This window comes from Manacus candei, unplaced genomic scaffold (assembly GCF_025592945.1).
Source record: "Manacus candei isolate 608988 ecotype Guabito, Panama unplaced genomic scaffold, ASM2559294v1 h1tg000009l, whole genome shotgun sequence".
Classification (NCBI taxonomy): domain Eukaryota; kingdom Metazoa; phylum Chordata; class Aves; order Passeriformes; family Pipridae; genus Manacus; species Manacus candei.
This window is the reverse complement of record NW_026138057.1, coordinates 2971847-2998398: the sequence shown is the minus strand read 5'-3', so window position 1 is coordinate 2998398 and position 26552 is coordinate 2971847. Positions and strand designations below refer to the sequence as shown.

The 26552-nt window shown below is 52.5% G+C and overlaps 1 protein-coding gene across 3 annotated transcripts in view; it reads right to left on the bottom strand.

The window, feature by feature from the left end:
• Positions 1 to 26087, bottom strand: part of CCDC9B (coiled-coil domain containing 9B) — a 29449-nt gene extending 3362 nt beyond the window's left edge. Inside the window, exons 1-14 of one of the 3 annotated variants that reach the window (XM_051777004.1) lie at positions 25832 to 26087; positions 23555 to 23668; positions 23087 to 23191; positions 22317 to 22379; positions 21766 to 21927; positions 18504 to 18653; positions 11375 to 11449; positions 8690 to 8874; positions 7539 to 7600; positions 6961 to 7014; positions 6396 to 6501; positions 5017 to 5074; positions 4122 to 4667; positions 3859 to 3971 (exon numbers count right to left, since the gene is read on the bottom strand). In XM_051777004.1, the coding sequence (XP_051632964.1) occupies positions 3891 to 3971; positions 4122 to 4667; positions 5017 to 5074; positions 6396 to 6501; positions 6961 to 7014; positions 7539 to 7600; positions 8690 to 8874; positions 11375 to 11449; positions 18504 to 18653; positions 21766 to 21927; positions 22317 to 22379; positions 23087 to 23191; positions 23555 to 23668; positions 25832 to 25852 (1782 nt within the window). In that variant the 5' untranslated portion in view covers positions 25853 to 26087 and the 3' untranslated portion in view covers positions 3859 to 3890. Of the gene's footprint in view, positions 1 to 3858; positions 4668 to 5016; positions 5075 to 6395; positions 6502 to 6960; positions 7015 to 7538; positions 7601 to 8689; positions 8875 to 11374; positions 11450 to 18503; positions 18654 to 21765; positions 21928 to 22316; positions 22380 to 23086; positions 23192 to 23554; positions 23669 to 25831 lie in introns of all 3 variants that reach the window. The other 2 variants (XM_051777002.1, XM_051777003.1) reach the window with 2 other exon arrangements.
• Between the last annotated feature and the right edge of the window lie 465 nt (positions 26088 to 26552).

Genomic DNA, 26552 nt, shown 5'->3' with positions numbered 1-26552 from the left:
CAAAATTATCACTGCAATCCTTGGTGAGCTTAAACCTGTAAAGGCAGTCTGTGCAGATCCCTGTGGGAGCTGGACATTATCTTGAACGCCTCTTCGTTTGGGTTTACATTAGGAGGGTGAACACAGGTGGCTGAGGTGTGGGCACCTGCTCCCTCCTGGAGCTCTGGGATAGCAGAAACAACTGCAGGATCCAAGAGCAGCTCTGTTCCCAGTGCTGGAATGGCAGCAGCTCATTTGGCCCCGAGTTGTGTTTAGGTTGTTAAGCTTCAGTAAGTGGCCCTAAGGAGGTCCCTGCTCCAGCCATGGTGTGCTTCCAAGTCATCTGTCCCTGACAGGTGGCCATCTTTTCCTGATTTTCCCGTATTTATTCCTGTGTTTCTCCAATACATTGGTCTCTGCCCCAGCACTGTGTTCTGGCTTGGATGTTTCTCCCCCTTTGCTGGTGTTCGCTACCCCTGTATTTACAGAGATCATGACTCCACTGCTTTCTGCCTTCCTTCTCCTAGACTAAACAACATTCCCTCACCAGCTCTGGAGTCCTTCCCTGTGTGTCCCGAGTCTCCTGCACCATTTCTCACAGAATCCCTGTGTTTTCCTGTGTTAACAGTATTTTCCCACATCACACCACGGGAGAGGTTTCCATCACTCCAGAGGTACAGAGACAATCCCACTCCCTGGCTCTCCAGGAGGACTAAGCTCTCTGCTGAGGTGGCACTCAAAGGTGCTCTGGGAATGTGAAATGCCCACGGCATGACAGTGGGCTCCAGAGGGTGCTGTGGGCTGCAGGAAGGACCAGGGAGGCCGGTGCTATCCCAGGCAAGCCCTTGACCCTGCCAATCCCAGGCCAGCTCCCAGGACGTGCCAGCAGATGGGATTTCCTGTCTCCTGAACCTCGAGGAAGCCGGTTGTGCTTCCGCAGCTCCCCGGCTGTGCTGGGATGTGCTGGTCTGTGCTTGTGCTGCTTCCTGCACCAACCCTGGGCGCTGCTTTGCATCAGAGCCGACCTGTGCCGACCCCTCCGTCCCCAGCACACAGGCCCTGCCGGTCCCACTCCTGTTTACGTCAGCCAGAGCGCCAAGGTCACATCCCTGGAGCTGCTCTGCAAATCCACCCCCAGCTGCATTTGCTCTAAAGATGTTAAGATTAATTTTCTCAAGAGAATTCAGGGAAAAGCTTCTGTGGTTTTTGTGTATCGTTTACTTCTCTGGGACTTGTTGGACATTCTCCAGGGATTCCAGTCCTGCACTTCGGGTAAATATTTATTCCTTGTTATTTGAAGCGACGGATGAAAGCCCCACCACGCTCCCTGCACAGCATCTCCCACTGGTTTGGAGGTGCTGGAGATTGTTAGTGCCAAAAATAGGCACTGGGAGGGGGAGCTGTGAACCCCATGTGGTGGCTGCATGGAGCTGCTGCTGTGCAGGAAGGGATGTGAGATCTGCATTCCGTGGGAGTGGGACACGGCCCCGCGGAGCCCCGGAGCAGGGCAGGGACAGCCCATCCTTATCACTGAGACACGTTTCCAGCTGTTACAGATGCTGCCCTGCTTTGGGACCTGTGAGGTCATGAAGAGAGGGCATGGCCCTGGGTAGCAGGTGAAGTGACCCAGTCCAGGATTTTCTACTGGATGGAAATTCCTCAAGATAAACTTTGCAATGGCATGATATTTTTACATCCCTCGGGGATGACAGGGTGTATTTTGCAGTATCACACCATCTCTTTCAACACCGATTTTCCAAAAACTGCACTGTACCAAAACTGGATCACCAGCATTTGAAAACACAACATTTTCTGTCTGAAAAGTTTTAACGAGGGCTCCGGTTTGGGTTTTGTGAGATCTGAGATGTGGAACAGACACGTTCCTGGGACATACATGGCATTTGTCACATCCGTATTTTTCAGAGAAATAGAAGCAAATCCCACTGGGAAGTCACCTGCTACCTCCTGGCAGGGAATTATGAACCAGTCCTGCTAAGCCACTGCTGAGATGGGGGACACAGACCCTGCTGCTCCTTGGGGGAAGGTGTCCCTGTCCATGGCAGGGGGTTGGAACTAGATGGGCTTTGCTGGGAATTACTGATTGCTCTAAGCACTAAAAGGAGTGGGGGCATGGTCAGGCAAGGGGAAATGAGCCTGGCAGCAGGAAGGAGAGAGACAGGAAGGCAGGATGGAATGGACACCAGTTAACCCTTCAGTTCCCCCTGGCATCCCAACACTCGGGTGTTTCCCAAGCCCTGAAGCTTCCCAAGCCCTGGATATCGATACCAGTGCCCAGCCCCAGCTCAGCCCAGCAGGTACCTGAGTGCTGAAGTGCAAACACCTCCTCTTCTCCAGGCCACATGGCTGTGTTTGTAATTAAGCTTGCTGTAATTAGTCCAGGGAGGACTGATGGAGTGGAGAGCCACGCTGAAGTGGACTCAGGGCCCTATTACCAAACCACAGGAATCTCCCAGCGCTGAGATGAAAATGGACTGCTGTAATTTAGTGTTTCCTCTTAGCTGGTGTCTAATTAAAGTTATCCTGAGTGAGCAAGGTTGCCATTCATCCCTTTATCCTCTAATTTTGGGGGAGTTTTGGTAGGTTGGAGAGGCATGGCTGGACAGTAATCTCCCAGTATGTGCATCCAGGTGTTTCAAAACATTTTCCTAAATGCTGTTGGAATTAATTTCCCTCACTGGAAGGAATTTTCGTTTGAGCACAGAACCAGCTCCTGCTGGTTCTTGGTGCTTTGTCTTTTTGAAATTGCTGTGACTCTTGTGCTTCTCCCTGCCTTTTGTGTGGATGGGATTATAGGGAAAGTCTTTGTTAGCAGCTTAGCCACTTCATCCCTAAGCTCATTTGTACTCTGGGATGAATGCTGAGCAGCACCGGGGGACGCACTGCTGGGTTGAGGTCTGCAGGAAAGCTCATGGAATCTGGGAAAGGTACTTGAGGGGGGGTCTGCCTGCCTGGCCCTGAGCAGCCAATTGCCTCAAGTGCCTACTCATGGAACAGAGCTGCTGCCTCTGTAAAGGAAAGAGCCAGGGGTATCCTGAGAGCAACTCAGGGGTGAGGGAACCTGGCCCGTGTTCTGGAAATGCTCACCTCTGCTTTGTGTGACATCCTGATCTGGGGGGCACTGCCCAGAAAAAACACACCTTGCAGAAAAAGCCCCTACACTCTCCCCTTGCCCTTTGCTCCTAATTCCTACCTCACCTTTGTTCCTGCCATCCTTTATTCCTTCTCCTGGCTTTTCTTGCTTTCCGTTTGCCCTTCTGGAAGAAACTTCTTTGTGTAAAACCTGGAGCACTTCTCCATAACCAGCTCTGTTCTCCCTCCTCTGTTTGGTTCGTGACCCATCTCACCCTGTGTGTTTATGCACTGCCCTGCACCAGTGTTACCATCCATCACTCAGAGACCTTGTACTGGGAAAACAACTCCCCACGGAGCCAACCTTCCCCAAACCTCTGCCCACGGGGTGGGGCTTTCAAAGGGTTTGGGGCAGGTACCATGATGACCTCAATTTGTGATCCCCCCAGAGACAAGTAATCCTGCTGAGGTTATCCCTCTCATCCTTTCTGAGGTTTTCCCTTCTCAGGAATAGTCTCAGTTTGTGCCCTAACTAATGTGTGTCAGCAGCCCAGTTTTCAGTCAGAATTTTCCTGACTTTCCACTCCTTCCCCATCCACTCCAGGACAGGCCTTTGGGATTCACAGGTTTAACTCCCTGAGGGATCCCTAGCCCTGCTAATGAACATTTCTGGACAGTTTTCTGCCCTGATGCCATCATACCACAGCGAGTGGAGTTGTGGCCCTGTACTATGGCTGAGAGCAGTAATGGGACAGCAGAGACTCCATGGGGAGGGGGTCAGGAACTCACCTTCTGTCTCAGGCAAGCCGGTGTAACCTGTGCTAGTTGAGGGCATCCCCAGTGTCCTTGTCCTTGCAGTCCTCAGGCTGGTCCCCTTCTCTGGACTGGGACTTTGCTGTGTCCTGCTCAGGCACAACAGTCTTGTCAGAGCTGGCTTTCCCTGGGGGCAGAGGCTCCTGGTGTTCAGCGCCTTCAGTATCTTCTCCTTTCAGTGCAAGTGCCTGCCCCTCCAGGGCAGTGCTTTGGGTCATTTCCTCCCCTCCTCTGCTCACCAGCTGTCCTTGATCTGCATCCAGTCTGTCTCCTGCTGCTGTGTCCAGCTGTTCTCCATGGCAGTTTGAGGAGTCCTGGGAGGACTCCTGTTGTGAAACTGGGTTTTTCTCTGATCCAGCTCCATCTACATTCGCTCCCATGGGCAGGGACAAAGTCTCCTCGCTGGTGGCTGGCACAGTGCTTGGGAGGCTGCTCGCAGGAGCAGTGCTGCCAGTGCTCTCCTTCTCCTGGGAGGTGTCAGCAGTGCCAGGCTTCCCATTGGCATCTTCCCCAACACTTTCCTTGCTTGGCTTGGGCCCTGGCTCTGAGTCCCCTGTGCTGGTCACAGACACCTCCGTGCTGCAGCCCTTCACCCCTCTCCGCTCCTCCTTCTGCCCGTTGTGGGCAGGATGGACCTTCCCCCCTTCCCTTCGGAGCCGCTGGGACGAGGAGGCCCCGTGATCCTGGAGGCTTGGCTGCTTCCCCTTCTCCTCCTGCTCAGCTGTGCAGTTCTCTTCCACCCCCTCCTCTCCTCTGCTCTTCCGCTTGTCCGCACCAAGGCTCCTCTGAGAAACAAAGGAGACATTTAGTTCAGCTTTTTAAAATACCAGTAGATGGTACTTCTTGCCTCTGAGGGTTCTCAAAACCTGAGGGAAAATTTGCAAAGGCCATTAAAAAGTGTGAAGGGATGTAGGTGAAGTGTTCAGGGGCCAGAATAGTTGGGTGGTTGTGCTGACAGAGGGTCAGCGCAAGCACTGAAGCTGCTGTCACACCATGCCATGTGGAGAGTGCTAATGAGGGATACACTGACCCCAAAACAGAGGTCCCAGCTCACAGTGGCTCAGATAATCCAACTTTCCTGGTAGTGCATGTGTTGGGAAAACTAAGCAGCCAGCCTGGAACTCCTGAGCTCACCTGGCCATCAAGGTCATCCTTCAGAAAAGACATGTCCTCGCCTTCTTTTGCATCCCACCTGTCAAGAAAAACATTAAATCAGAATTTAGGCCCTCAAGTTCTCATATGGCAAAGCCACTGTCCCTGCCTGACACCTGGTAGGGATTCCTACCAGGGCCATGCATTCCTTGTCTGAGCCCCTTGTCCAGGCCCATCCAGAGAAACTCATCTGAGGCCACTAAATCTTAATGAAGTGGTTGTTATAATTCTAATTGTAATGAAAACATAAACTCCAATTGCTGGAACAGACAGTTGAGTTAGACTAAGAAGATACAGTTTGCTTGTGCTGGTGCTTGCCACAGTCTGGTCCTGTTTGCCTGACAGTGCCCAAGTGTCCCAGGTCACAGAGGGAGATGCTGAAGGATAAAATTGCTTTTACATTCCCAGCATCACTGGCAGGTGCTTAGGGTAAGGTTTGGAAAGAGGAAAAATGCGCTGACCTACCCCCTGTTCCCTCCCCAGCTTCCAGGAACATGTGGCTCTGGGATTTCCTGAGCCTGAGATGGTATCTCTGTTGAGTCATGCTGAGCTTAGCAGAGAGTCTCTCCCAAGGATTTGTGTGAGTGCATTTTGACCCCATAATAAATTTGCAGCAGCTACAACATCCTGTGCCAAGGAGGGCCACGGCTTTGTGAAAGGCTGCGTGAGGAACTGCTTTCCTTGGCTTGTCTGAATTTGCTGGGTGAATATAAATATAAATCTGAACCTGCCCATGCAGTGCTACTGGGCAGGGAAGGGCTGAGGAACCCTTCCCTGCTTGTGTGTGTGCCTGCTGACTTACAGGTCACAAACAAACATGGTATATATAATATGCACATATATAACATCTGCACATATTTCTCCCTGCAAAACATGGGTTTGCTGATATTCTGAAATTCCTTCTGTGCAAATGACTGCGTTGCTGTGGGCTGCCCACAGCTGGCAGGAGCAGCCCCCGCCCTCCTCACCAGGGTTGGTATCTTTAAGAGCAGTTGTTTCAGAAGAATTAAAGCCACTTGTACCACAGTGTCAATCCCCATTCCTATTGGTTCATTTGGGGAGTATCTTTGGAGGCGGCTCCTCCGTTTCAGCCGTGCCTGGAAGCCAGACCAGATGTGTCCAAAAGCTTGCTGGGGTGTGCCAGTGGTACCCAAATCTGGACCCAGAGTAACCCAACCCCCCGGGCTGTTCTCAGAGAGCTGGTGCAGCAGGTCAGGACAGCGACGACACACCCCACAAGTCCCACAAACCCCACCAAGGGAATTCCTGCCAGACGCCACAGAAAGGATCTGGTTTTGTCTGTCCCTCTTCCCAGTTAGGCAAGGAGTGAGCCCAGCACGGCCCTGCTGCCAGCTCCTCACCTCCTGGCTCTGCCCGTCAGTCTGTCCTTCCCCTTGGCGCGGCTGCTCACCGCGGGCACTGCCTTGGGGCCAGGGTCGCTCACGTTCACCCCGTGGTGTCCTCCACCTGCAAAACGGGTTGGAAATGCCAGGCAAAAGCAGGCACGACCAGCCTGCTGCTTCCAGTCCTCCAGACCCCTGGAGATGTCAACATCCTTGGGTCCCTGGAAAGTACCTCTGGAGTGGGAAGCCTCTGAAGCTGTGTGCATACTGCACATCTGTTTTTTAAAGTCATAAATACAAATTGAGAATTTAGGGTGTTTATTCTGTGGTTTTGTTTTGTTTGTTTTTTTTTTATTCCAAATTCCAATTATAGCTTTAAATCTCATTCCTTGGATATAGTCTTCTTTGTGCTGTTCTTGGAAGTCTTGTTCTCCCCTGCACACAGATATGAGAGCAGCCATGTGGTCTGTCCCCAAAAGCCACTCCAAATCTGTGAGTGCCTGGAGAGAACTCTCTGCATGAGGAGTATCAGAGGTGCTGGCATTTAGTGGGGTGGCACAAAAGAATCCTGTGGCTTACTCACCTCTGCCATCGGCAGGAAAGGACCTGTGCTGAAATTTCCTTGCATTTCTTCCCCCTGCAAGGACACAGCAAAGGAAGCACCGAAGTGAGTGAGGATCTGCAGTGGACAGGCAGCAGAAAGGCTGATGTTCAAACAGGGTGTCACAAGGGAAAGCTTGGTTCTGCCAGTCCATCTCCTGAGCAACAGGAGTCAGGATGGACTAATGCTAGTAAAGAAGCCAGCATGTGCCCCAGGGATCAGAGATGCTGTGCTCTGGAATAGGATTGCCTCTCAAACCAGTGTTTGGGAAAGGAGACAGGGCTGAGCCTCCGGATGGTGTCGTCCCAGGTTACAGAAGCAAGTGCTGTCCCTGGGAAGGTCCAAAGCTCTAGGAAGGTTCAAAGCTCTAGCACCCAGCTCAAATCCCATCCCCTGAGCCCCCTGCCCAGCCCAGGGAGGGCTGAGCCCCAGCTCAGAGGCATTTGCCCAGGGAAGCAGAGCTTCTCAGCTGACACAGCCCCGGCAGCTGCTGCAGCACTGGGGTGCGCAGGACCAGCGCTCACTGGTGTCAGGACAGAGTCTAGGTGTCCCCTGCCAACCTTTCTTATTGCTGGGATTATCCAAGGCTGGCTCCCCATCCTTAACAAAGTCCTCTTCAAACCTGCAGGTTAAAAACAGGCATTGTCAGACCTGACCATCCTCCCCAGTGTGCAAAGTGTGGGCAGGAGCCCTCAGCCCTTCGGCACCTGCCCATGGGCAAACCTGGGCAGGTTTCTCAGCAGGAGCTGAAGCTGCTGCACCAGCCAGGAGAAATGAGGCTGTAAGGCAATTCTACCCCAAAGGAGAGCCTCCAAAACCTTTACATCAGTACCCACATGTATATGTTAAGTTCTGTGAACTCCCTATAGATGCCTGTAGTGTAGCTGTGCCATGCTCAAATGAAGCTTCCCAAAGCTTCCAAACATAGCCTGAAGTAGCTTTAGGACTTGTCATGTCAGATCAGACTCATCTGGTTCATTTCTAGTCCTGCTTATTTTGTGTTATGACTTTTCTCTTAAAAATTGATATATGAGAGAGCAGCAGGGCTCAGGGCTGTCTTGCCAGCAACACTCAGCACCCACTTAAGACAGTTCACCTCTAATTATTGAGGTCTCAGTGACTGAAAATTGATGTGTTCGGTCCCATTCCTCAGCCAAAGGATTGTCCCACCTACCTGCCCTGCACGAACTGTTCTATCAGCAAACCTTTGTAACATTCCCAAACTCCAAACCCTACCAGAGCCTTATCCTGCTGCAGGTGCCAGGTCATCCTCCAAAGCTCCCTAGGTGGTGTGACCCAGCTGAAGCAGCACAGTCAGGGGGACAGTGATTAAGGCAGGGATGTGTCAGTCCCATTCCCAGCTCTCCCACATTGCTGTCCCCAGCACTGCTCCTGTATCCCACAGGTGGCCCTTTGGGTGAGCCCCTCAACCTGCAGTGCCCAAACAGGCTCAGTGTATGGGGTGGGGAGGATTTAGGGACGTTGGACTCTCCTGTGCTTGAAAAGGACAAACAAGCAGGGCAGTGAGAGAACCTGTGGACTGTTACCTGATCCCACATGGTCAGGGGGAGAAAGAGGCAGCAGTGTGGATTTGGCCAGGGAGAGGCACAGGACAGCACGGGATCTGCTCGGCAATCGGTATCTGCACCAGATCCCACCACTGGCTTTAGGCCTCTGCAGGCAAACTCCCCTGGCACAGGGAAGGACCTACATGTGCTCCGACTTCTCCACATCCCAAGCCCGCCGCCACTCGCCCTTGGCGTTCTTGTGCCGTGCCAGGCGCTCCAGGTCAATCTGCTCCCTCTCCCTCTTCCAGCGGATGTACTCGGAGCGTTCCCGGCCAGTCATGGGGAAACTCCCGTCTCCAGGGCTCTTCTGCACTGACTTCCCACCATCCTGGGGGAGGGAAAAGAGCTTCTGGTTAATAAAACTGCCTGAAACAGCCCCGTTCAGGGTACTTTGTGCTGTCACCACCAGAAATGCTCAGCAGGATTTAAGAACAACCTGAAGCGAGCTCAGCTCCCCTCTCTGCAGTGCTGTGCACACCCAGGGCTCTGCTTCACTCACACCCCAAATACACCAGTCCTGGGCTTGCTGGCTCTACAGAGAGGAAAACTGAGGCAGGAAGAAGCTACATGGATTGCCTGGAGCCACACTGTAAATCCACAGCCAAATCACAGCAAGCAACCACTCCCTTCCAGGGATATTCATGGAATCACAGACTGGTTTGGATTGGAAGGGACCTTAAAGTTCATCTCGTTGGCCCATCCAACCTGGCCTTGGACACTTCTGGGGATTATGTTCAACAATACAATGATAATTGGTTGCAATGTATTTCTGAGAAGTTGTTCCACTTCATCCAGACTGCAGGAAGAGTTTTGACATTTCAAATTATTACAATAACTTTCACCTAAAGCCCTGGATTCTGCCATCTGGACACATTCTTGTTACCTTAAAGAGGTGGGGTGTCACTGCTGTTTCCCTAACCCAAACCACAGTGTTTCCTTGGCTCTTGGAGTGCTATCCAACCTCCAGATCTGGGAAGCAGCTCCCATAAGATGTATTTTTTCATTCTAGATGTTCAGCCCCTGAACCTTTTGGAGCCTGCCCCTGTAATTCCATGTGCAAATGGCCACAGGATGGGTTCACTGCAGTTGTACCTGCAGCCACTTTAACTGTGGGTGTAAATTAGACAGCGGCCTTCACTGCTCATGTGAAGGTTTTAAACCCAAATGTTCTCAGATTTTCCTGGAAAAGCCACTTTGCTAAGGTTTACTTATGGCAAATAGACAGTTCCTGGAGTGTTTGCAGCAGGGTTTGAGAGGCTGAACTCACATAGAACATGCACCGGGCTGATGAGTCCCCCCAGCCTGAAGACTTTGGCACACTAAAATCTAAGTTATGGCTATGAAATCCTTCACACTGAGAAGGTGGAAAAGGCAGCCAGCCTTCTGTGACCACCAGGCACCCACGGGAGCCCACAGTCACAGAGCTCAGGCCGACCCTGTGCCTATTCCTGGAGCAAAGGGGCTCTTCCCCTTCACTGCTGTCAGGCTCTTGGTTTGTCACTCCTCAAAAATTGAGATCTTAATGAAAAGGCAGTTCAGAGCTTAGGGAGCATGTGGGGGGAGGTATCCCAGCTGTCAGGTTAATGGATGCAGTGGAAACAGGAGCCGGCAGGCCATGGTGTGTTGTCAAGCAACAGAGCGCAGGGAACAGCTCAGTGCAGAGCCAGTCCTGGGGTGCTAATTACCAGCAGGCAATTCATCACCTCACACACGTGTCCTTCCAGCAGCCGCCCTCAGCCCTTCCCCAGAGAGGAGTTCCCCCCTCAGCCTGTGGGGATGAAAGCGGAGCAGCGGGAGGGCGGCACAGAAAGCCCCGTTACCGAGGTGACCCACCCGCGTGGGCCGGAGCTGGGGTGGCTCCAAGTGCTCTTCCATCCTGGGCTGGCAGGAGCTGGGGCACCTGAGCCCACGGCCCTGGGGAGGGAGAGAGGAGGCGAACAGAAAGGCAGGGCACAGCAGGGCAAAGCCAGGGCAAGCACGGATCCCTGGGCTGGGGCACCTGGAGAGGCTCCCCTACACTTCCAGCCCCACGGTGGGTCCTGCCAGGATGGATCCTGCCAGGATGGATCCTGATGCACCCATAAAGCCAAAAGTGAGGGCAGGACTGAGGCTGGTGCCACGGTCTCTCGTGGGCCCACAGAGCAGGAAGGGCTGGTCCCTCACCTCAGTGACAGCAGAGCTGTGGTTGGCTGGACCACAGGCCGTCATGTTCCCCTTTCCTGCTCTGGGGGGCTCAGCTGGAATTATTGTCTAGGAGCCCATCTGTGTCCTCCTAATGAATCCTGCTGAGGTGGGGTTATTCCATTTGTGCTCCATTAATTAAAGCATCTGCAGGCTCAGGGGAGCCAGCATGTCTCCAGGCTTTGCATTAAACAGTCAGTGGGAAGGCCTCTGCTTTAATTTACCTCCATCCTCCTCAGCTCCTGCAAAGTGAGGAGCTGTAGCTAATGCGGCCCGAGCTCTTCAATCCACAAGGAAATGGTTTTGGGAGAGGAACCAGACAGGGCTGTGCTGCCATAGGGGTGAGCATGTTACCCTTCCCTGCAGCTGTGTGAGGGGCTTGAGCAGCCACAAGGCAGGTCCCTGTCACCTTTCCAGCACTGCTTTGCTCTAAGAGTGTCAACTACTCGGTTACATTTCGGATGAGGAGCGGGATGAGCAGTGGGGGCCACATGAGAGCACACTGCTGCTTCACAGAATTACAGGAGGGTTTGGGTCAGAAGGGACCTTAAAGATCACCCTCCTTCAGGACTGTGGTGGGGAGGCACATCCTACTGGTTTCCTCTTCCAAGACAACGGTCCCCCAAAGGGACACAGGTCCCACTCACCTTCCGGCTGTGCTCACTTTCTGGGCCTCTGTCACTGTCTGATCTCCTCTTCTCTGCTGTTCTCCGCTCCTCTGCCTGCAAGAGCACAGACACAGGAGTCATTTCAAGGATTAAGCAAGGACTCCTGGCAGGGGAGCCAGTGCCTGACCCTGTGCCCACCAGGACATGTAAGAACTGCTCAGAAAAGGTCAGCAAAAGAGGAAGGATTGGTTTCTGGGGCCCTGAATCAAGCTGGTATAGAAAAAAAGGGAAATCAGAAAGCAAGAGGTGTGTGAGAAAAGCATTCCCACTGGTCCCTCCCTCCTCCCAAGGGAGAGGCCGAGAGCCGTCCTGTATAGTCCCATTTCTTTCAAAGTCAGACCAAGTTTCAGATTTGGGCCAAAGACACAGCTTATGATTCAACTGCACAAGATCTGGGATCCCACCTAAGGTGCAGCTAAAAGCCAGCATGGTCAAGCTGGGAGTGATTTTTGTCCTTGGCAAACATGGGTGCCCTTGTACCGGGATCCATCCCTGCTCCCACTGGGTTTACCCATGCTGTCACCTCTCAGCAGAACAGCCTGCAGAGCACAGACATGTGTTAGGAAAGGCTTCCTGCCTGGCTGGATGGCTGCAGGGCCAGGGGAGTGTGGGCTGAGCTGCCATTGTGCAGTGCCAAGCAGAACTGAAACACAAAGAGGAACATGGAGCACGAACTGCCAGCTCAGCCCTTCCAGAAAGCGGCAGCGCGGTGGGATCCAGCCCAGGCTGGAAACAGGACTTTTATTCCAGGCATTTGGCAGCCCCAGGTTTAGTTTTACAGGGTTGGATGCGGGAAACTCAGGATATCAGTCTCAATACCTGCAGCTCTGCCCAATCTCCTAAGGCAACTCATCCTGCTGCTGGCTGTTCCCACATACCTGCTGGGATCATGGAGGGAGAGCTGGGGACAGGCTTTTGGGGGCCTGCCCACACACACTAAGTCTGAGGCAGGTGGGAAGTGTGGCCATACAGCCACTGCTCAGGGACACTGCCCTTGGCGCACAACAGCTTCACCGGGCTGACTGGTAGCTCCAGGGTGGATGGAAGCTTGTGAAAACAGATCCTTGGAAATAATGAGGAAAATGGTAGCTATATTGTCCTGGGATTTTTCAGCAAAGATTTTGGGGGTGCTCAGAAAAGCCACTCCTCACCATATCCTGTGTGCAGCAAAAGGGGATATGGTGAAAGATGATACCGAGGATTTATTTCAAAATGTTGCTGTGAAAACTTGTGTCAACAAAAACGCTCCCTCTGGACTCCAAGTCCCCTGCTGGTGCAGCCCCACGAGAAGAACCCTGTAGCAAGGGATCCAACGAGTCTCTGCACCCCAAAACTGAGCATTTACAGAGCGATTAAACAGCAGAAACCTGGAAAGCTTGCTTATTTAGGGAGCTGGCTGGGAGCAAGGTGCAGAGGGGCCTTTAGCCTTAAAGCAGCTGCAAGTGAAACTAGAACTCCTTTTGGAAAGGGGACAAAGGGGTCAGTTACTGCAGGAGAGCAGGAGCCCCTCCATGTGGAGGGGTGTGGGGGGAGAGATGGGAGAGAAGGAGCACCGTTTGCCTCCAAAATGCCCAACAGCTTATGACTGATGGGGAAACAGACAGGGAGCTGCAGGGCCGTGTGTGCTCACTGTTCCAGCTAAGCCTGCCTGTCTCCCCCCAGGCTCATGCAAAGAGTGATTCCGTCTGGCCCCTTTACAATGCCCGACTGTGCCCCCAAAGACAGGAACCGGAAAGCCGGAGCATCCGCACAGCTGGAGTGCTGAGCCAGGCCGTGAGTAAGCTGGGGGGAGCAGTGAGCTCTGCCTGCAGCCAGCACAGCTTCCCTCCAGCCCCAGAGCAGCCGGGAGCCAGCCAGTGCCCAGGGAACCCGCAGGGATGGCCCGGGTGAGGGATCGTGCTGCGGCTCGCGGGATACGGGGGAACAGGCAGCTCCTGCATGGCTGGTCAGTGCCGGAGACCTGCATCCCAGAGGCTGTCCTGGAGACCTGCATCCCAGAGTCCTGCATTCCGGAGACTGCATCCCAGAGAATGTCCCAGAGCCCTGCATCCCAGGGCTGTCCTGCTCAGAGCTTTCACTCGTCAGTGCCCTCCACAAACCGCTGGGTCACAGGGACACCACACAACCCTCCACCCCTTTGCACCCTCACTCCAAGACATGCCTTTGGCTTTAGTCTGCAGCTATTTTTGCTTCTCAAAGGGCCTTGTGGAAAATTGAGAAGACCACAGAAATGTAGCTCTTTTGTACCAGGACAGCAGGTCTGAGCCGAGCAGAGAACAGCCGGCTTTGCTCTGGCTCTGGCTCCAGAGCAGATTTCCCATTGTCCTGTTGCCCCAGAGCTGCTGCTCCCCTCTCACCACACACCACAAGGAAGCAAAACATGTTTTTCTCCTTCTTCCTCCTCTCCGCCCCCAAAATTATGAAAAATGACAAGGACATCATCATCCCTCGTGTAACTGTTCCTGCAGAGCAGGGGGAGGGCACAAAAGCCTGAGGCAGAGAGGGAAGATTATGGTTGTTTATCCCAAGGTTTATGCCAGGATTTCTCAGTTTCTCAGCCCAGGGTGAGGCAGAGCCTGCTCTGACCCAGGACAGAGGTCTGTCTGGCCTCCCAACACATATTCCCAGGTACTGTCCCTGGGCAGTGGTGACAGTGCTGGTGCCATTAACCAGCCACGTTCAGCACTGCTTTGTGCTCACAGTTCTCCAAAAGCTTTGACAGGCTTCCACATCTTTGAGCTACTTCACTGTCTTCTTATTTTAAAAATAGGTACTGACAGATGAGTTAAATTAACCTTTTGGTACCCATTTCTCCAGGCACGTGTCAGCACCACAACTGGCATTTCTGCTGCGGGAGGAGATTTTTGTAGGAGCTTAGAGCTGGTTTTCCAGTGCTCAGATCCCCCACTGGGCAGGATTTTTGAAACTAGTACACGAGAGGATTTCTTTTTTTCTAACTCTTTTGAAAAATCTGCCTCCCGATTGTGCTGCCTGAAGGGAGCTAAAGACTTCTCAGCCACCCTTTCTGCCTATTTTCCTCTCCCACCTGCAATGGAAAAGCGAGTGTTTCTCCTGCCACAGGTTTGGTTACTCTCCTGTGCAAGCACTGGAGTCCAACACATCTGCGTTAGTGCCTGAAAGCAGCTTTTGTGTCTCTTGATTACAGTAATTTCTGATACACCATCCTGGGAAACTCTGTTAATAAAAGGACAATTTAAAAGCCCTGAAGCTCTATCAACCACCCACTTAAGAGATGATTTGTAACCTGTTAATTAACCATTGTGCTCTGCTGGTCCTGGGCTGCTGTCTCTCAGCTCTGGCGTATTAATGAGCCTGAAACACTGCCAGAGCATGGAGTGGCTTTTTAGGGCTGAACAGGAGGCACTGTCCCCAGCCCTGCTGCAGGGAGAGCAAATGTGCCAGTGTCCAGGCTACTGAAGGGGGAGTGACGGATGTGATCCTTTCTCCTAGGCCTCTGTGGGAACCCCAAAAGAGCAGGGAACCAGCTGGGGCTTGAGGTGAAAACCCCCAAAGGATGGCCTATGCTGGGATGAATGAGAGGCTGAAAGCTAATCCTTGAATTGGGGGTCCCAGATCAGGTCCTAACACTCAGCTAGACAGATGACAACACTGACCCCCCACCAGGCTCTCCCAGTAGCTGCTCATTCTGGAGATGAAGATGGAGTTTCTCTTTTGGATTAACAACTGATTAAAAGGTAGAAAAGAAAAAGTGGCAAGGAAATGGCGGTTTCCATGGCAGAAGATTAGCAGGAGTGTGCCACTGGAATATGTGCTGCTCAACATGCTCATAAATGGTCTGGAAAAGGAGCTGAAGAGAGGGATGACAGTTTGCTGATGCTACTAAATCATCCAGGGCAAAGAATGTAATTTGCCCGGAAAGAGCTGCAAAAGATCTCTTGACATTGAATGTCTGCATCATAAAATTACAGCTGAAATTCAATATCAGGAACACAAAATAACTCCCACGGAGGAAATGCCCTCCTTGTGTATACACACAGAGTAACCAGCACTGAGCTCTGCCTAACAGTCAGGGATGATGTTTTGGTGCTATTGTGACCAGTTCTCTGAAAATGTTAGCTCAATTATTTAGCAAAGAAAATGCAAAGTTGTTGGGAGAAGAATAGAGAACAAGCCAAAAACATTGCTGTGTCACTGAGTGTGCCCAGGAGAGCCCACAGCTGGAATACCATGTGTACTTCTGGTCTGCATGTACTGAAAGAATCTGGTAAAAATAAGCAAAGCACAAATGGGGATAATGAGAGTGATTGGAAATATAGGACCACGTCCTCAGCAGACATGGCTAAATAGAGGCAGTGTCTTAAGGTTTATGAGGTGGCTGAAGGGAGACCTGACAGGGATCGATAAAATCATTTGTGCTTTGGGAAGTGACCAGGGGATGATCTATGAGCTGCTTCCCATGAAACAGGAACAGCAAATGGAGCTATCAGGGAGCAAGGCTGAAGAGAGAGAAGGGATGGATGTTCCAGCCCAGCACATCACTTAACACTGCAGCTCCTGGCTGCTTGGAAGGGATACAGTTTGGATGGACTCAAAGAAGAAAAAGAGTGCAATTTAGGCAAAGAGAAGCCTATCGAGGAGAATGATGCTGTTCTTTGCAGAGGAGGGCCCTAATTTGTAGGATGGTGAGTGTAGGAGGGGAGGGATGACTACAGGCTTCCCTGGTCTTCTCCTCTTCCCCTGACTCTGTGCTGCTGCTGCAAATGCTCCATGTGCACCACCCCTGTGGCACAGTCATTCCCTGCAGGCTACAGTCATTCCCACAGGCTTTGTACATTTGGTGTTGTTGCCTCTTCAGGCAACAACTGGCTCCCAGTCCCTCCTGGAGAACACATCCCTCTGTAGCACAGATGTGAGACAGACCTGCCTGGACTCAGTTTTCAAGGACCCTCACTGATAGCAAAGAAGTATTTGTTTAAAACACTAATCCCTGACACAGCTTAGGATCAGCTGAAGGGACAGGGTGGGCCAGCCCAAACCTCCCTGGACTCCACCAGCCCAGGCTGGAACCATGTGTGAGATGCCAACGTGACCTGTCACTTCAGGCCCCATCTGCTTCTGTCACTGATCCCGGGAAAAGGTTGCCCAAGTGTGGACAGAAGGAAGCAGCTTGCAGAGGTGACATGAAATCCAGCATTTCACTCCCTTACAGCCACATCCTTTTGTCTCATTGGAAGGATTTGGATTTTGTCCGGGCTGCTGGAGCTGTTGCCTGAGGTGACACAATTAACATGGCAATAGGAAGATATCCTCATTAACCAGGGATGGAACAGGGCCTGATCAGCCCAGGGAAATCACCAGGAACAAGGAATTCTCCTGAGCTCAGCTGGACTCTGAAACATATCCAGCTGGTAACAGCTATTGGAAACTAGAGCTTCAAACACTTTTATAGCTCTTTCTGAATTGTAAGAGGAATCCAAGGACCAACAACAAATACTCCCATGAAAGCCCAATTTAAATAAGCTCATTAAGAGACCCTTCCTGCCCCTCCATTTCCCAGCTGTGGGAGCTGGGCTCTGTGGCAGCCCCAGTGCCTGCTCCCTGCCTCCTGTGCAGCCTGGGACAGCACATTCCCTGGAAGTACGCTGCTTTCCAGGGAGCAGGAGCTTCCCACAGGCTGGAGTGGCTATGCCTAAAGCTCAGTGCCAGAAGCAGGGGACATTTTGTCTGTGCCAGCACAAAGTGTGCTGTGCTCCTTGGAAGTGTTGGTTAACTAGAGTTACATGAAGCCCCTGTGGCTTTCCTGTGCTTCTGACAGATCCTTCTCTTGCTCAGCCAAGGCAATGGAGGACCCAAACAGCTCTGCATAATCCCTTTCCCTGAAGATATCAGCACTGGCTCCCCCTTGGCACCTCACAGCTTCCCTCACAGCCCACGGCTGCCAGAAGAGTGCCCGAGCTTCAGTGCCACCCTCTGCCACCCACCAGCTGGTGCCCTCATGCACTCTGAATATCAGGTGCTTTGGGGCCAGTATGAGCAAGGCATCGCCAAACTCCTGTACGTGGACGCTCAGCCTCACATTTCATGTTCCATAACGAAACCAGATGGGAGGTGACCTCTTCCAGGGCTGTCCATACACTTAAAGGAGAGCACAGGATCTGAAGCCAAAATCCAGGCACTGCTCCTGCTGCTCTCTCCTAGCACAGCCCCAGCCTTGATGACCACAGAGACAAGTGTTTTAACAAGCCCAGCAAGAGCAGAAGTGGAGACACTTGTCCTGCACATCACAGAAGCACAATGGACAGCCTCAAGGACCAGGACAGCACAGGCATGGCCAAGTCACTCCCATCATGTCCAAGTTGGTGATTCCCAGACTGAAATGGTAGTCCCCTGTCCCATGGACCTCTGGGGTTACCAGTGGCTCAATCAGGCGGCTCACACGAGGTTTATGGCATCCAAAAAGCTGCTTGGCAGCCATATGGAAGGAGCACTCAGAGCCCAGGTAAGCCCTAAGTGGGGGGAGAAGCTGAAGATGAGTGTGGGCAGCAGCAGCAGATGGTTGGCACTGCCCCAGAGAGGGGGCTGCAGACGTCTCCCAGCATTCCTGGGTGTGTTTGGCAGCCACTCCGAGTGTTATTTTCCTACACAGGCTTTGCTGACCCTGTTTGCTGCAGGCATTCTTTCTTATCTGTGAAAACTCTCCAGGAGGAGAATAGCACATGCCTCCCTGTGTGTAACGAGGAAGGTATTTGCAAAGAACTATTTGAAACACGTTTCAAAGATATGTTTCAAACATCACTCAGCAGGTGATGGCCAGGCACAGCAGGACTTGGGTTCAGAAGCAGATATTGCCCAGCTCTGTTGAGGTTTAAGTCGTGCAGTGAGTCAGGAGGACACTGCTCCTGCCTCAGTCTGCTGTGTGGCCCCAAAAAGAAGCTGGCAAGAGAGAGAAGGTGAGATTCATGCCCCATATCTGGCAGTGATTTCATCAGTCCTCCCAAAACAGCATCTCTCTATGGATCCAGTGTCTCCACACTATTAACACACAGTCTCTCCCAGCCCCCTGTGGCTGGGCCCTCCTCATGCCAGCAGAACAAGTGGATGCCACAGCTCGGTTACAGCCACATACCTTTTCCTTGTTATCCATGGTGATGGCAATCTGCATCCTCCTGCCCCGCCGGAAAGCCACCAAGTGGTCCGTGTCCTCCTCGCCCAGCTCTGGCACCCGGCCCGGGCCGGGGAAGCTCTCGGCACGTTTCTCACTGACGATCCGCTTGCCCTGGGGGGACAGGATGAGTTAGGGACACCTCCAACAGCCTTCCTTGGACAGTGGCCATCCCAGGCTTCAAAGGATCCAGGGCTGGCAGAACAGAAAATGAGCTGGGCAGTCAGTCCCCTCGGCTTACAGAGCTGCCACCCCACTCGAAGGCACCTGGGATGTTACATTACAGAGGTGTGTTTAGCTGGGCACAGCACAGGCAAGGGGGGATTTACCTTGCAGCACGGACACTGCTGGATGGTTTTATTTTCAGCTTGCGTTTGTGTCTCTGAAACAAATGTGAAGTTGTCCCCACCTCACACACAATAAAATGTGAGGCTACCTCGGAGCAGAAGCTGAGAGGGTGGAAGAGGAAGGGAACAGTGGAGTTCTCCCCAACCTTGCCCACAAAGCAGTTACTCCCCTGAAGTGTATTAACACTCGATAATTTATCATTTCATAGTCATTGTGTGTTCATATTTCTGGAATGATTTATTCAGCAGTGGAATAGTTTAGGAAACTGATATATAAACTCCTTGAGCAAGGGCAGTTCCCCCTCTCAGATATTATTTCCAGCTGTTCGTATCAGCGTCATGACTTCCCTGCATGGATTTCCATATGGTTCCTATTTTGTTAATGATCTTTGTTGCTGGCTGAGTCCCTGCCAATGCCCTCAACCATCACTTCCACAACATGAGCACATCATTTGTGCAAAAAGACATACTTCTTCTCATTTAAAAGTATCATCTTTCAGGTCAATCGTGTGCCTTTTTATTTTTGCCTTACAAGGAAATGAGAGACTTACTATGTCATCTCCATCATTACCTCTGATCTTTTTCTTTTCTCTTCATCTGTATGAAGTCTGTTCAATTTTACCAGGGATGAAGGAACCTCAGCAGCCTCCCTCTGTAAAGGATGGTGTGTTTTCCTGTTTTCCTCCTTGGGATTCCACGCATACTGGAATATTGATTTTAAAGGAGTTCAAAATCTCCAAGGAAACTTCAGTGAAACTTGGGAACTCTTTGTTGCTACGAACTTGGTTTCAAAAACAAACAGCACACCCTGACCTCTGATTTGTAGTGAAGACTTGCAATCAAGGACTCTGCCATGACATATGATACCAAGAAGGCTCACATTAGCCTCATCTCCCCTCAGCTCTGCCAGGAGTGCAGATGTTGGCGTGGAGGGAGCCTTGCTGTGCACAGCCTCCGTCAGCACAACCTTTTTTATGGCTTCTTAGTCATTGAACCTCCTAACACATGAGAAATGTCTGAGGAGACACTGCAGGATTTCCAGCAGCAGAGCCTCAGCCTCTGGTTTATTCATCTTTCACATCTGGGTGATTTTGGCAGCCCAGCAGAGGATGCAGGGGAAAGGAGGAGTGGTCCCTGCGCTGCTGATGGTCCTGCCTGTCCCAGCTGTGTGGACACGGTGGGAACCTTGTTACACATCCCCTTGAGGATGTACAGCTCTACTTTTGGGTTCCAGCTGCATCTCCTAACAAGTTTTGCTGCCCTCGGGACGACCTTTGCCGTTTCTGCTTTTCTTGCACTAAGTGAAGCCATATGTTGGGTTCAAAGCAAGGACGTGCTGCCGAGGTGTCCTGTGCCATTTTAGCACCGTCCGTGCCGATCTCTGTGTCGGGGTCAAGGCAGGCTCCTGCTCTGACATCTGTGAGCCAGCCCTAGAGATGGCAAAGTCTGTTCCTGAGGCAGAAAAAGCTGATCGTTTCAGGATGGAGCACAACTCGTTTGGCATCTGCCACAGGCAGACGAGTGGGTCTCACAACGTGACAGGCAGCTGCGACACTGCAGCCGAGGCAGGGACTGCCTGGTCCCTACACTACGGTCACACTGGAGGTTTCAGGGCCCCTCTGTTCTGAGAAAAAACCAGAATTTCCCCCCTCACATCAGGAGAGGGTTTGGCTGTGCTGGAATGAGATTTCATTTGAACGGGATGTTCACACTCCTGGTGCTCTGTCTGGAACAAAGGGAATGAGAGGCCTCTGTCCCTTTCTCCTGAAAAATCATTCGGAAAGGTGCATTTTTTCCCAAGCGATTCAGTTCCTTCAAGGTAACATAAAATGACTTTCTAATGGCACAGTGACTGTGGCCTATTTCTCCCTGGAAAGAAAGGGTAACTAGGTCACTGGGAAACAAATGAACAGGCATTCGAGGCACAAAATCAGGAAAACATTTCCAAGCTGCCTCAGAGGGAGAAAACAGCTCCTGCCTTTTGCTGACAGCCAAGGTTTGCAGCACTCCTGCCCCAAAGTCCGGGGCAGCAGGAAGGGTGGGGCTTCTCTTCCTTATCCCGGGGAATGGCTTTGGATTGGACCTCAGTGCCACAAACCCACACGTCACTGTGTCTAAAAGGGGACCCATGGGAGCACCACTTGCTGCCACCCTTTTCTTTTCCCAGCGCTGCTGTGACAGAGACAAGAATCATTATATCTGGATGCACAGATTCCACAAGGAATGGGGCAGTGCCCAGGAGGGGATGTTTCAGGATTTAAAAAATGTTTTCAATTACTTTTGCCTTTTCACACAATTTTTAATTAAGTCTGCAAATACTGGGTCACACTTCCTGCCCATCTCATTGGCAGCTGAAAGTGACACTCATCTCACTCTGTTTTTCCTTCTACATTCAGGATGTTCTGGAATGCAGTATCAGGGAGAAATGATGCTGCTTTTACCACCAAGCATCACTGCCTCCCTGGGAATAGTTGGGGAATAATGCAGCTAAATCTGTCTGAGCTCCCACTTGTTTCCAACCCCTTTCCAATCACAGCAACACAGTTTAACACCAGAGTGGCCCAGAAGGGCAAGGAGGTGACTGATCCCTCAGAAAGGGACCTGGCTACCCGTGGGTGGGTGTGGGGAGCCGCCAGAGGGGTTAGCAAGGCCCAGGGTCTGATCCCTGGGAATCAGAAATGGGGAGGGAAGTGTGTGGCAACCCGAAATGAAAACTGAGGCTGTGCTGAAGGTTTGAGAAATGAGAGAAAAGGAGCAGGAAGGGAACTATTCCCTTTGGATGTGACATGCTGAGCACAAAGCTCAAGTGAGAGGCAGAACACAAGCCCCTTTGTAAGTCAAGAGGCCACAGTGTAAGTGGAATCCTCCTCCCTGCTCACCTTTGCTTTGTTGTCCATGGTAACAGCCAGCTGCATCCTCTTCCCCATCCTGAATGTGAACATATGATCTGCTTCCTCCTCCTCCTCCTCCTCACTGCCAATGCCGAACCCAGGGCTCGTAGGACAGGGGCTTGCCCATTTCTCACTCACCACCCTTTTGTCCTGGAAAACGAACACTTCTGTTAGCAAATCGAGGCCCTTGGCTCGGGGATTCGATTCCCTTCCCCAAACACACCTGCACACAAGCGGGGAGGTGGCTGCAGAACAGGCAGACCTTGCCCCAGGGAAGTTCCCGGTGCCCGGCAGGGTGCCGTGACATTCCTGGAGAACAAGGGGCTCCTTGTCTGCTCAGCAGCAAAACCCACAATTACAGCGGGGCTGAAAAGTCCTTTGCACTTACAAATCTGACATTTCAGACTAAAATGCCAGAGTTATGGGAAACAAATGTCATCCTCAGCTCTTTGTGCCACACTCTGAGTTAGCTCGGGAAAGCCTAAGTCCTGCTGGAGGTGGCCTTGGAAGCCAAGAGGATGGCTGAGGGTGGTGCTCACCATCGGGAGGGCTGGGCTATCTTGTCCATAGTGTTCAGTCTGGGTAATTGCATCTTTCAGGTCCTGTATGAGAGAAAAATGTGTGCAGCAGCAGCACGCCCCGGGAGAGGCGAGGGCCAGGCCGGGGTGGGAAGGGAGCACTGGTCCAGATCCAAGAACCCAGGAATGCTGGAAGGAGGCTGGGCAGACTCAGTGGGCTCCATGTGAGCCCTGGCAGAGGAGCTGGCCCAGGGGTGAAGGCAGAAGTGGCCGGTGGCTTCCCAGGCCCCACGCTGCCAGGCTGGGTGGACAGGGCTTGTCAGACACAGATTTGGCTCAGTTAGGATGGAAGCCTGGAACTCGCAGCCTTTGGCTCAGGGCCACCTGCTTTGTTCACTCCCAAAGACTAAGGAGACCATGAATTTCCTATGGTATTCCTGATGCCTCCAGTGACACACACACCGCTGATATGCTCTGCCTACAGATTTGCAATGATGCTGACACCTGAGACCTGTCCAGGACTGTGTGCCTGTTCACACACCCATCCATCTGCCTGGTAACTCTGCCTGCATGGGTACAAGTGCCTGGGCACAGCTGGAAATGTATGTGCAGCACCTAAAATCACTCTGAGCACACACCTCTGCAGAGTTTCCCCTCCCTTTTCAGGGCTTAGGAACTGTGTCCTGTGCCTCAAAGGGCTTTGCTGTGGAGTCTCTCTCTCTGAAATGTCCCTTTGCTGTGGCAGGACTGGAGTGAGAGCTGGTCTGTCGTGAAGGAAAGGCAGCACTTACGTTGTGAGCTTTGGTGATGGTAATAGTGAGTCCATCCTGCTTGGGTCTCCTGGAGGTAACAGCCATTCCCTCCTGCTCTGCTCGCTTTTTGTCCTCTTCTATTTCCTGAAACACAGATCTCACCTTACCACCAGCCTGTCCCTGGATGTCTACGGATGTTGTTTGTTTTCCTGTTTAGGAGTTCTGCTAAACAGACACACCTCCCCCTCTAAGAGGGAGTGGCCCAACTTGTGTCCCAGCTGTGGGACACAGACAGAGGAAGGTGGCAGGGGGAGAGGAGATGCTGCAGCACTGAGGCATCAGTGTCTGTTCTCCAAAGCATCTCAGGAGCCGTAGCCAAAGGCAGAGCTGTGCCCACCTGCTCTGGTATTTGTATAACAAAGTCATGCTGATAGTGCTGACAATCTTTACACTGCGAGCTGAGGACCCCAAGTCAGAGCTGGGGAAGGGAAGGACCTGTGGACTCACCTGGTACCTTCGGATCAGCGCTTCGTTCTTTTTCCGCAAGGCCAAGATTTTCTTATCGAGCTCAACATCTTTCTGCTCTTTCTTCCTTAACACGACATCATCCACAGCAGCATCCTGGAAAGACAAGGAGCAAAGTTCTCCTCAGTCATCACAGCAACAGGATGAAACCTGCTCCTTCTGTCTGGACAGGGTGGGAAGTGGAAGAATCCTTCCCCACCACTTCTCCCTGACTTTTTCCTGACAGAACTGATCTTTTTTTTTCTTATAGTTTTTGTTTAGCAGTGAGGTAGTTTGAGCAAAAAGTTGCTGGCCCACTTTGATGGCTATCAGTAGGCTGCAGGGTTAACATCCTGCTTAGCTGCACGCAGTAAATGATCCTCCCCTTTGGCTGTTCTCAGGCACAGGTTCAGATGTCCTCCACAGACATTCAGAGCACCTTGGTTACCACAGGGGATCACAATTGGGAGTTTTTACAATTCTAGTGACAACAGTGTCTAATGAAAATTAATGCTGATGAGGATCTCTGCAGGACACCTCTGTCCAGGTGGGACAACAGGGGCATTTAAACCACCTCCACACATTTTCCTGCTGGACAATGGAGTTTTGTCAAGATCTGCGGGAGAAAGACTGGCTTTTCCATTGCCCTTCATCACTGGGTACACAGCAGGTGAGCAGATTGCCTGTGTGGGTGGATACACTTCCATGGGCATTTTGCAAGGCTGATTAAAGCCAAATTCAGTGTTTACCTGAACAGAAGCTGTTCTGGGAGCACTAAATTGGCGGGTTTGCTGTTTGCTGAGTGCTGGGGTGTTGGCTGCTGAGGGTGGGATCAAAGTGGTGCCTGCCCTCAAACACACCCCTTTCATCTTCAAATTCCTTTGAAGGAGGACTGGCAGAGCTGCCAGATCGGGAAGAATTTAAAAATTCCTGCAAAGACTGTATTTGTGCTCTTCTCTTTCCAAAGCAAAAGATGGAAAACACCTGTCAGGCCGTTCTCCCTCTGCCCATTTGTCAGCATTTTGTCTATGCTGCAACAGGGCCGCTGTCAGGGGGAGGAGGGTCTTTCCACTTCCAGCTGGAAACAAGTTACTGGAAGGAAAGTTTTGCTGGTGTTCAGCACTTCTCCTGGCCTTTATTAACGAGGCCATGAAGGTGTTTCTCTCTGCACAATCTGTTTCAGCAAATGCTGGGGCTGTGGCCGGGCGGTGGCCCCGTGGCCGAAGCGCCGAGCGGAGCCCACGCCGGGCTCCAGGGGCTCACCCATTGTCCACTTCAGCCCAGTCAGCATTTGCTCGTCTGCTGCCGGCCGGGAGCAGGGGCCGTGCCCTCTGCTCCGCTTCTGGAACAAACCCGCCGGCCCAGCCCGTGCTCAGGCAGATGCTCGGGATGGAAAGTGGCCCCACCGTGCCCTCCCCGGCGTAAAGCTCTTCCGGGGAGCCAAGGTGCCCGTATGTCACCGCGGCTGAGTTATAAATGGCTTTGGCAGCACAAACGTGCGATGGCTTTGAATCAGCAAGCGGCTGAACCCAAAGCCTCCCCAACAGCAGGGCAGAGCCGCAGAACGAGAGGCCTCATTCTATTGCAAATAAAAATGTCACAAAAGGAGCAAATGGAAAGCTCTCGGCTTCGTGCTTCAATGGAATGACGACAGCCCGCTGTGTCCCAGCCCCTCTCCCCAGTGGCACACGCTGGCTACGCAGCTCCTCGGGGGCTGGAGGGACGCTCCGCTCCACACTGTCTGTGCGTGTAGTGCTTTCCCACACACTTCCACGATCGCCTGCCTCTGCAGCGAGGCCTTGGAGGCAGCAGGCTTGGGAGAGCGAGCAAGGCAGGGGGCGGGGGGCAGGGAAAGGAGAGAGGAGCAGGGCCCTTACTAACACTCTCCTGCGTAAGCAAATGCATCCGCTCTTTTCAAGAAATATCCTTTTCCTTGACAGCTGCAGCTGAAACCCTCGCTGGGACAGACACCATCCAGCACTGCCCGCGTTTCTGTTTGTTACCTACCTCCCGGCAGGCACATTGTCCTGAGCCGGCCACCGCACCCTGCCCCAGTGAGGGACGCAAAGCCCAGCACCCAAAATGCGCCCCCAGCACCGTCCCCGTGGTGCAGCACGGCTGTTTGCTCCCCTGCCTGCTGGCAGCCAGGCGAGGCAAGGCAGCAAGAAAGCGACAGCCACCGCAAGGCCACCCTGCAGGGTGTGCGAGTCCTTGCGTGGCCCCTGGGGTGAGGGACCCCGGCCCCGCGCCCCTCCCAGGCCCCGCGCGGGCGGCACTCACAGCTCGGTGCATGTTGGACATCGGCGCAGCCCGGCGGATTCCAGAGCAGAGCTAAAAGAGGAGAGCCATCAGACGGCCTTTCTCAGCACTGGTTGCACAGCATACAAGATCATGTTTTGATTACAAAAGCCTCGTCTGGGCTCACAGCCAAGAGCACTGGCTGCCTAATATACCAAGCACAGACAGGGTTTGGAGTGCCTGTGTCCTCTCCAATCTCACTCTCTTTTTAAAAGAAACACTCCCCCTTTTCCCCCCTCCTGACTCCTTTTAACTTCCTGATGCCACAAGCCCTTGTTCAAAGTGGGAAAAGCCGGGCGAACAATGTGGGATGGCTCAGGCAAACAGCTTGGCTTGGCTGCGTGGCCATTCACGGGGTCGTTGTTTGTTATGCATGGCTGGCTGCACGCCTGGCGGGTGGCGAATATCTGGGGTCCTGCGTGTCTTGTGAGCGCCAGTGTGTGCACGAGCCTTCCCTGGAAAACAGGGCTCAGACTTGCCTTTTTCTGTTTAATTTCAGCATTCTCCAGGAATGATTTCTCTGCTGTTATACTGGGCCTGTCCTTCAGGAGGGAGCAGAGGAGTGCTGTGGGGTGGGCATCACCAGCTGGCACGATGCAGGAAGCACATGGCCAAAGGAGAGGGACCCTCCTAAGTCCCTGTCTGAAAGCTGCCAAAATCACCCCCAGAAGAGTCCCAGCAGCAGGGGAACAGCATTCAGCTG